The 10,415-nt window shown below is 32.8% G+C and overlaps 1 protein-coding gene across 1 annotated transcript in view; it reads right to left on the reverse strand.

Moving 5' to 3' along the window:
• LOC108686339 (pleckstrin homology domain-containing family M member 2) overlaps positions 1–7,197 on the reverse strand; it is a 9,172-nt gene extending 1,975 nt beyond the window's left edge. Inside the window, exons 1-6 of the mRNA XM_018191601.1 lie at positions 6,839–7,197; positions 3,637–3,832; positions 3,060–3,247; positions 2,393–2,587; positions 588–2,306; positions 233–457 (exon numbers count right to left, since the gene is read on the reverse strand). Coding sequence (XP_018047090.1) covers positions 233–457; positions 588–2,306; positions 2,393–2,587; positions 3,060–3,247; positions 3,637–3,832; positions 6,839–7,135 — 2,820 coding nt within the window. The 5' untranslated portion in view covers positions 7,136–7,197. The remainder of the gene's footprint in view (positions 1–232; positions 458–587; positions 2,307–2,392; positions 2,588–3,059; positions 3,248–3,636; positions 3,833–6,838) is intronic.
• Between the last annotated feature and the right edge of the window lie 3,218 nt (positions 7,198–10,415).

Here is a 10,415-nt window from a genome sequence, read left to right on the forward strand (position 1 = left end):
AAACTTTTTTTAGAACTTATAATCACTAAATAAAAATACAAAATATTTTACTGCATTAAAATAAATTCTACTTTAATAGAATTTTTAATTTAATTATCAAGATAAAACAAATAAAATTTTTTTAAATGTGACTTCTCGATTGATATATTTATTTCTAATCTATTTTGAGAGCTTATAAATTTTTTAAGAAACAAAACTACTTTATTATAATCTCCAAATATAATGTACGCACTGGATGCACAGCTGTGTCAGTGAGAATTGAATTCCTTAGAATGTGCATATCTTCGTAATTCAATTCTTTTACAGCAGGAAGCCTCGGTTTCGTCGGCGATCGTCTCATAGCCATCTCTAAGTGGCTGATTAATTCTGAGGTAGTTTGTGAACTGCCGGTGGAGAATAGATATTGCATTTCACAATCGGCGTTGGAAATTAAAATACTTTGTGCATTTGGACCGATCTGTAAAAAACAAACATTTATTATATTTTAGCGAAGTATATAGTACATCAGATAAATAAATAAATAAGATGTACAAAAACGATAAATAAGTTACAAAAAATATAAGTATAATTATTTAAATATTTCTTACCATAATAACATCTAGCTCATTATAAGGAATAACGAATTGATTACTATAAGAATGGTCCATTTTTGAGCTAGTTAAGTATAGCGTCTTGTCCGTCAATAACGCGATCATCGGTTTACTTTCGCCGTTCGTCATGTACGAACTTCGCACTTTGTATACTTTATATAGTTCCTCTGTTTTATCACGATAAATATGTCTCTTGAAAAGTTCACGCAACTTTAGGCTTACTTTCTCACCGCTGAATTCCTGTTTCTCGGCAGCCACGTTCTCTTGGATTTCTCTATCAAGATTATCATTAAAATCTTTGAAAGAATCATAGCTCATCTTAATTCCTTTGATATATAAAGTATTCGCCTTTGGCGGTTTCTTGTTTTTCTTAATTTCGAATTTTCTCTCAGTAATCGATTTCAGAAATCTGCTCAGTAATGACGTCTTTGACGGTGCCTGGCGCAAAGACGGCGCCAAGAGTTTACTACTACTCTCGCCCGTTAGTATCGCCGTCATATTGCGCTTCTTCGATGGTGAGACTAAGTGTCGACTATTCCTGCGTTCCTCCAGCTCGGAGGATGTTGTTACACTATCCGCATCCGACCAATCATTCGAATTCGCATATTTCTTCGGAGTCAATGATTGCGGCATTTCCAGCTTGGATGGTGGATCTTCAACAATGTTACCGCATGCCTTTTCGACGATATAGGCTTCCTGGGCCTCATTCTCTCCCAATTCTATTTCCATCTTAGGCCTCAAACTCTTGCCCGGATCCTCTTGACCTTCTGGTGCCCCGCGCTCTAATAATGATAAATTACAGTTGCACCTACAATTGCGTTGACATGGCATATCAATGCACAATTTTGACAATTCCTGCTTATCAGTTCCATCACCGTCAAACGCACTCGATGATGATGATGAGAAACAGTCCGAATAGTAATCCGAGTGCACGTTCCTGCCAGCATTTTCATTCTTCTGAATGTACGGCGAATCTCCATGTGCGCACCAACTGTATCTGCCTTTCTGAGCGTCCCTCTTTAAAACGGAACTAGGTAGCAAGAAACTCATGGAGAAATCGGCAAAATTTTCGTCATCTTCCAGTTTCATCGTTTTCAATATGTCTTCATGAAAGCTGACTCGTTTCTTGCTTTCGCCTCGCTTTTTTTTACGCTGCCTACGTTGTACTATGCCCTCTGAACTGGAGGAAGATAGAATGCTGGCATCGGTCATATTGATTGTATTCAGGATCCCATAAGGTGCATCCATATTGTCACAGTCAGAAATTGTCATACTCAGCTCTAATAGATTTGTATCATTATTGATTAAATAAGAATTACGAGGATCTATATTTTTTTTAAAGCTATAAGCAGGACTTTCACTGTAATAAGTGCTTCTCTTATTAAAGTCCTTTACACCATTATCAATTTTGTTTGTTTTATCCAATTTGGTTTCATCCAGACTCTTACTATAGAAATCGTAGTCTTTAAGAGTCTCTAAACTGGAGCAATTCATTTCATTGTCATCCATTTTTCGCGTTACGTTCTGGTTAACTATATCATTTTTTGTCATCATAACAGTCTGAAATTTAGTAATCGCCGGTGATTGCGTTGGCGTTTTTCCATCCTCACTCGAATCACTAGATCCAAAATTCTTATTGTCCTCCATGCGATTGTTGATAATCGTTTTATACCTATTATTTCGGTATTTAGGAATATCATCCATTGAATAATCCTCCTGTTAAAGTTGACATTCTGATGTATTATTCGAAGAACATGGAGATTTTTTGTACCATCTATTTTTTGATCAAATCTACATCTTACCTCTTTGTAACTGCTTCCATCAGTTTCATTTGCAATGTCCATGTCACTATCAAACGCGACACCACTGTCTCCCGGAGAAGCTAGGCTCGACGAAACGCTAGAAGACCTTAGATGCAATGATAAGACTGTTCCCGATGGATTTACACTCATAGGCCTTTGTGGCATGTAGTTGCAGATATCCAAATATGTCACATCCTATACAATTTTTATATAACACAATATTTATTACACAGTATATCACAACATTATAGACTGCACATTAATCTAAATTCCGATAATTTTATATAAATATCCTTTTTTTTAGTAACATGTTTGCAGAAATTTTCCATGAATAAGCAAACTGAGCGATATATAGTCCATACGAAATAAAGTATGTACTCGCAAATAAAATGATAATCTCTTGCCCCTTGCAGCTTTATATATAACAATCTATCAAACTGCATATACATGATTTTTGTTATATGATTGATGTTATTCATTAGTATGATAAGTGTAACCAGGGGGTGATATTGGTATCTGCTTAAGGATAAATAGAATAAAAATTACACGGTGTATTGAACGTTGAACAGAGAAGGAGAAAGTTGATTTGGTTCTGCATAAAAGTATTATTGCTAAATACTTCGTAAACTATTTATAATTTATTATTTATTATATCGAGTTAACATACCAATTGCAATGTAAAGGACACGTTTTCCAGACCAGCAAGAAGATTAATCAATTGATTGGTCTTATCAGCATCTCTCACGAGTGCATGTGGAAAGTACTGTTTTTTCAACGTCTTCGTGTCTCGCAATAAACAAGCCAGATAACTCTCAAAACTGCCTTCGCTTAGAGTGTGATAAAGCCATGCTCGACCTGTGTAATATGAACAATTCAAGAATATTAATAAAGAAAATATTAAAATATATTTACGTTTAGATGTATTTTTATACATAAATGTGCACTTTCAAATAAAGATGCTTAAAGTCCCACAATTTACAGAAATTTTTCTAAGATAATTTAATAAAATATAATTATATATTTTGCTTATATAATGCAAAGATACACGATTTAATAGCAAAAGTACAAATGGTTATTTTTAATCTGTTCAACATTAAGATATTGATTAAGATAATGTTATTGAGCTATAGTTATATGTATATGTCTATTCAGGTATATTTTAATCTGAGAGTTGAAGAATAGAAAGTGCAAATATAAAGCTATTGTTCAATACATTATTCCTGTGACAAGATTTCAAAGCATACCTTTTCCTATAGAAGTTAGTACACTCTGGAGTGCATGTATGACCACGACTGTGTCCTGGTGACTAAGCTCTCTAGCAGTACCCCAATATCCATGTCGCTCTACACGTAATCCATGGCGTAATGCACGATCCAGCCAATAAACCAACCAGGAATCGCCATCCAAGACCACAGTACCATAGAGACTTTGGGCATAAACCTACGAGACATATTACTTTCTATTAATACAGAAATGTGTGCAACAAAGTAAATCAAAGCACAAAGTAACATAATGAATCTCAATGTTTTCAATATACAATGAAATTTAGAAATACAAGGTCTTGTTCTTTTCTAGAATTAGTTTACATTGTATGCATCTAAAATAAAGATAGAAGTTTTAATGCAGTTCAGAGTGCAACGATAAAAAACAAGCCTATAGAGTCTCATCTTATAAAGCAAATTTTTGACAGTGAAAAGCAAAGAGTTATTTACACGCAGTGCGAAATACACTTTTACATCATGCTTTTATTTTCGAACGAGCACATCCATTTTCAGCCAACATCATTCGCCTCACTTTTACTATCACAGTCCAGAAGTGATCCAAAACTGTAATGTCAATTTTAGATTGTTCTTTTTAGTGGCGTTTTACACGGAGAAGAATAAAATAAGTACGCGATCAATAATGGAGTGAAAAGGACACATGACAAAAGAAAGCTTCAGTAAAAAGGACAGAGCTTTTATCAGCTGTTTCGCACACAACGCACATCCGCGCGGGGCTGTCAATGAAATGTCAGTGCAGCCCATTGATTTCAGTGAAAGTGACTCACTTCTCGGTAACGTCGTGGTCTCGTCGTTACAAACAGAAAAACGTAACCAACGAGGCTTGTCGCGCGTTTCTTTATCAGAGAAAAATTTTGCGTTTAAAGATACAACGGTGCAATGTTGGAAGATCAAGGAGTGCTCACTCGTTGCGATCGAGCACTTTGTCTTCTCTCCGTCTGCGAGCGTTCGATTTGGAGCCGCTGCGTCGCGATTAACTCACGAGCAGGTCGCGACGTCACAACGACACGCATATACATCTCTTGAACAATACATATATGTATACATACATATATGTATTCGAAACAACTTTTCAAGGAGCGCGTGTCGCCCTTTTTTGTTTTTTTTCTATTTCTTTTTCTAGAAAGATAATTTTGTAATGATATGGGAATATGACATACATCTTCTGAGCATATGTGGCTACTTCGACTTTTTTTCCCTTTTCACGCAATGTATGAGAAACGTATCAAAACAAAATTAATTTCATCTCCGTTTTGATCACTTAAGTAGCCTAGAGTTTTTATTCACGATCTCTTCTTTTTTCATGGATCATTGAGTAGCTTTCAACAGATTCTCCGAACAATTTTTTATCTCGTTTTTGTTTCGCACTTTCTAAAATAACACAAAAATCTATTCATTCCATGCTTCTAAATAAATTTTTAATCAAATCAGAGTAGAACTGAATAGGCCCCGAAACATCTCAGATCATAGATGCTGTTGAATGTTATAGAAATAATAAGAGTAATTGCGGTCTGCGTGCCTTATTTCGGGCTATCCGTCACGACTAAATGATTCATAAGAAAGCTTGTGTAAAAACATCACGTGCGACAAGCAGTTATAGCGATACATGCAACGAACATTGAACAAAACTGGCGTTTTGCAGATCGCTCCTATTTCGTTCACTACCTGATTTCGAAATCTTGATTTCCAATTCCAGATTAACTTTAATTTTGATTTAATTCACTCATTATCTTTTTCTAATTTTTAAAACTAGAAGAAGATAAGTAAGTTAAATAGCTGAGATTAAATTAATCTATATTGATAAAAAATAAAGAGAATCATTTCTGCCAATTCATTAACAACATCTTGATTTAATCTTTATTTTGTTTTATTCTTAGAACTAGGAGAAGATAAAAATTAGACAAGTTAAACAGAGATTAAAGTTAACTCTCAGTACATACGATTGGATTATTCGTATCGTAATTAAATTTCTTTTTTTTTTAAATACTAGAAACACCTGGCTAAATAATAATCTTTATTCTTTTCTGTTTTTAAATACACAATTTTACACAAATTTTACAAATACTTTCTAAAGATTTCAAAGTATATGTAAGAATTATTTGATAATTTTTGTATACTTGTGTTGAAAATTAATTTGGAACACGAATGTCTCATCTGTATAATAAAAGATCGGAAAATCATTATGTATACTAATACATACGATTGGATCATTTGTATCATACATTTCTTTTCTTCAAAAAACTAGGTATATCAATTAATGAGTTATAACAGTTAGTTTATATACAATTTTTTTAAATACACAGTCTTATAAATACTTTCTAAAGATGTTGAAGTATATGTAAAAGTCATTTAATACTTTTTGTATACTTGTGAAAGTGTTGAAAATTAACTTGAAACATAAATGACCCATGGAAGACCGGAAAATTATTGTATATATCAAGAGTTAAATACATTGACAGAAATTGACATCTGGGTATTAATCATAAAATTTTTCTTTCTAAGATGAAAAGTAAAAAGTGAAAAATTTCTTAATTTCAATGATAAAAATTTTCACTTTTCACTTTCCTAGGGATAAAGTTTCATGATTGATACCCTGAAAATACATTCGAAAATTGCAAACCGATGTAATTAAACATCAACAAATCTGATCTTGTGCCATAAAATAATCTCCACGTTTATCCTCCTGGCGATGGACAATTGGCACTAGATCAAGAATGACAGACCGATGCAACATCGCCGAGTAGAATAGACTTTGATGCCATAATCACGCGAAAATATTTTCTATAGCTGTCCTACGACCACGAGACTGACGAGACCACAATTGACATAATAAGACACACTTCTCTATAAGCATCCGAGATCGAACTCGCCGAGATTAAATACAACAATAATCCTGAATTTCTTCGCTATTTTTCTCCACGTAATGTTCAAAGCATACGACTATCGTTAATTACTATCAGTTCGATCAGTGCGCTCTTAGGTGCAGGAAGTACCCATGCTTTCAAGAGAAGAGGGGAAAGGCATGTAAGGCATGTAAGGAGCTGTACAAATCATTGCACAATTCACGTAGCTTGTGACATCGCATGCGGCAACAGTAGTAGCAAGTATACACATATAGAAAGGCGGCCTTGGCTGTCCGAATGTTCGACGATGATCAGTCGCTCACCAGTTTGACTGCTTTTGTGAGTTCCTGTAGGATTCGGCCCTTGGAGAGGACCTTGTCGGTGCAGAGGTCCATGTCTTCGCGGCCTGACGACGGCATCTCGTCGTCACGCGCACTTACATGATCCACGTTGCACCAACGTAAAAACGGTTGATACGTGCCACGTATAACGGTGTCGAGAGTACGACGAAGCAAGCCGGGCCAAGCGGCGGCACCCACGACGCGGATGCTGATATCGCACGGCTGACAAGTCGCGCTGCTATCGTCGACGCGGACGGCCTCGTCGTGGAACGTGCTCATTGATTTTAGCGGAGCGCAAGTCACCCGCGATTTTCAAGCTGCGATTGACTTGGACTGACTGCACAACAGGATGTTCCCGGCGTCTTTATGTCGACGTTCTTCCTCTGCCTCCTCCGCGAATGTCTCCAGTTCAGTCTCTATCTTTTAAGATAAACAGTGGAAATATTCTCCTTTCATCCCTGCTTTTCTTGTTTTCTTTTCTATTTTCGAATACAGCTTTTCAAGAATTACCATGTCAAAGGAATATAAGCCCTGAAAAATTAAAGAAGATTATAATATAATATAATTCTTTCTATGTCATATTCATAAGATTATTTGGATTTGCAATTTCTTATATTTTATTGATGTGTGATTTTTTATAAACAATTATCTTTTATATATGCGTTTAAATTCTGAATTCGTACACACATTTGAATTTTATAATATTTTTATTGATATCAAATACTATTCTGATTAAGTAGATTCTGCATCGATTTGATAAAGAATGGCAAATCGAATTTATATGAATGTTACTTTGTGATTTATTTTTATTCATAAATTTTTATTTAAAAAATTAATAAATAATATGCTAAAAATGTGATTACACATTTTTATGAAGGAACGATTACGTAATTACATGTTAACATGCTAATTAATCTGTATCGGTAACATTCGAATTTTTAGTAATTATTAATAATCATTTCGCGTGTTTTTTTTTGCTAAAGCAGCGGTTTCATCAATTAATGCAATAATTAATCGGACGTCATCAAATGATTAACTTTTTAATAATTTCAGTTTTTTTAGTTCTGCAATTTAAAAAAAAATTGTCATATCAAAATGACGAAAATTTGATTGTATTGAAAATTCGAAAGAAAATTAACGTGGTTCTCTTTACATGTAAAAGATTATTTCAACTCCTTATGATTTATTTACGTAATAATTTTATTGATTACATGGATCACTACTTTTTCAGTTTAAAGATGCGCTTGAGTTCTGAATTTATATTTAACATTAATTTTTGTAATATTTTATTGGTATTATCAAATAATATGTATGAATGTTGCAATATAATTTAAGAATTATAATAATATTGTGGCGACAACGAATGAATGTTACTCCGTATAATTAAAAAAAATAATAAAACTATGCTAAATAATATTTACGTACTTTCTATGAGGGAAATAACTTTGTTGATTAACGCAATAATTATTCCAACAACTGTATCAAATGATTGGTTTTAATTACATTTATAATTTAATTACATTTATTCCATAATTCTACAACTCCTATTACATAATTTTACAACTTTAAAAAAAATTGCCATATCAAAACGATGAAAGTTCGATTGTGCTAAAAATCTTAAATTTCTCTTTGTATGTTTTATTTATATTATACATATTTATTGAGTATATATTATAGTATATAAACTATTCTTGTAAAAACTCCAAGGTGCGCTTAGTTTGAGTTCTGAATTCAAATAATTAACATTCATTTATTTTTTACAATATTTCGCTAATATTAACAAATGCAACGATATATTATTTAATTTAAGGATTAATAGCTAATGAATCTATAATGAATGAATGTTAGTCTGCAGTCCCTCTAGTTATAAAGAAAATTAAAAAACAATGCTAGATGAATAATATTTACATGTATCTTTTATGAAACAAACAACTTCGTTGATTAACACGATAATTAATTCTCGGTGACATTTAAGTGACCGGATTCTTAATCGCTTGTGTTGTTTATTGACGATTAACTGTAATGTTTGTTAAGACTTATCTTCATTCTACAGGCGACGCTATCCAAAAATAAAAGATAACGGTTTGTTTAATTACATCCACATCAATGTTGCTGAAGCTGTCGACGAGAGAGAATCTTGCAATCCGCAGAATTTCGATTAATTCCGCGAGTTTAATTTTAAGTCGTTTCAACTTAAATGGCAAGGCTAGCTAGATCCTTATAGACTCTCTATAAAAACTGCAGTAAATATAATAAGAGACTGGAGATCTACAAAAAATTTCTTTGTTTGCAAAAGAGAGAAGTAATTGCAAAAATACAATAAATTTTCCTTTGAAAAAGATCGCACGATAAAAAAGAAGTTGGAACAGAGAAAGGATGTATTTGTTTTCATTTCATATCTCAGATTATTAAATATCTGCGACAATCCCATCGACAGACGTTAAAAGTGAAAATTTAGATCGTTCGTTTAATTTCTGCGCTAGCAGATAGCGCCACGTTTCGCATAAAACGCGGAAGATAACTTGCTTGATCTTTTTTTATCGATAAATAAATAAAAACTGGAAACAAAAAATGGTTATATAGAAAATTCAGAGAAAAGATCTATATTTTACATTATTTTTTTGTATTTTGCTTTTTTGTTTACTATGTTTTGACTATATGATAATTTAAGAGAATAATTGTAGAAATTATAAACAAAAGAGAATTCGGCGGGATTGATAGGCCGGAGAATCGCGATTTACTATAAAATTGATCTCGACAATTTATTAAAATGTGGGAAAAGCATGATTTATTGTACCGCATTTTCTCGATTTAAATATTCGGGAGATTCAATGATGAAAAATGTATATTGATTCATTCGCTGGTGTGATTTATTTGTCACTATTCGGTACACGCTGTCCCAGCTAGTTAAAGTACGAGTTTTCATCGAGTATCAAGTTGCAATTTCAATTTCAGTTCAATTTCGATCAGCGATTCGATATTCCTTTTATCACAGAATATTATTTCTTCTTCTTTTATCTCCAACGAAAATATATATCTAAAAGTTTTATCACAGAGACTGATGAAGAATTATACAATCAGACATAATAATAAGAATGGACTGCGCATTTCTTATGAAGTGATTACTTATGTAAAAAAAAATCAATTGATTATTTCCAAGTTAACATTGACATAACATTTGGGTTATAACACGTTGACTTCTGAAGATGAGTTAATTTGAAGATTTATTAACGGATACTATAGGTAACAAATATCGATGCGAATTTAATTAACATCATTTGGTATCTATATATTATTCTGTTGGTGTTAATATTAATACCAACATGATGAATCCATACCATCACAGTGTGGATTTAATACTCCATAATATGGATTTTAAGTCTATGATGATGTAAACATCACGGGTTCTAAATCTACACATGAATCAGAAAATAATAATTGACTATACGTTATAATTCAATTATGTATGAAATCGATAATTTTCTTATAGGGTAAAAAATTAATTTAACGACTCTAATTCGCTCTGTATATATATATATGTATATATATATATATATAT

The sequence above is a fragment of the Atta colombica genome, unplaced genomic scaffold (assembly GCF_001594045.1).
Source record: "Atta colombica isolate Treedump-2 unplaced genomic scaffold, Acol1.0 scaffold175, whole genome shotgun sequence".
Lineage (NCBI taxonomy): Eukaryota > Metazoa > Arthropoda > Insecta > Hymenoptera > Formicidae > Atta > Atta colombica.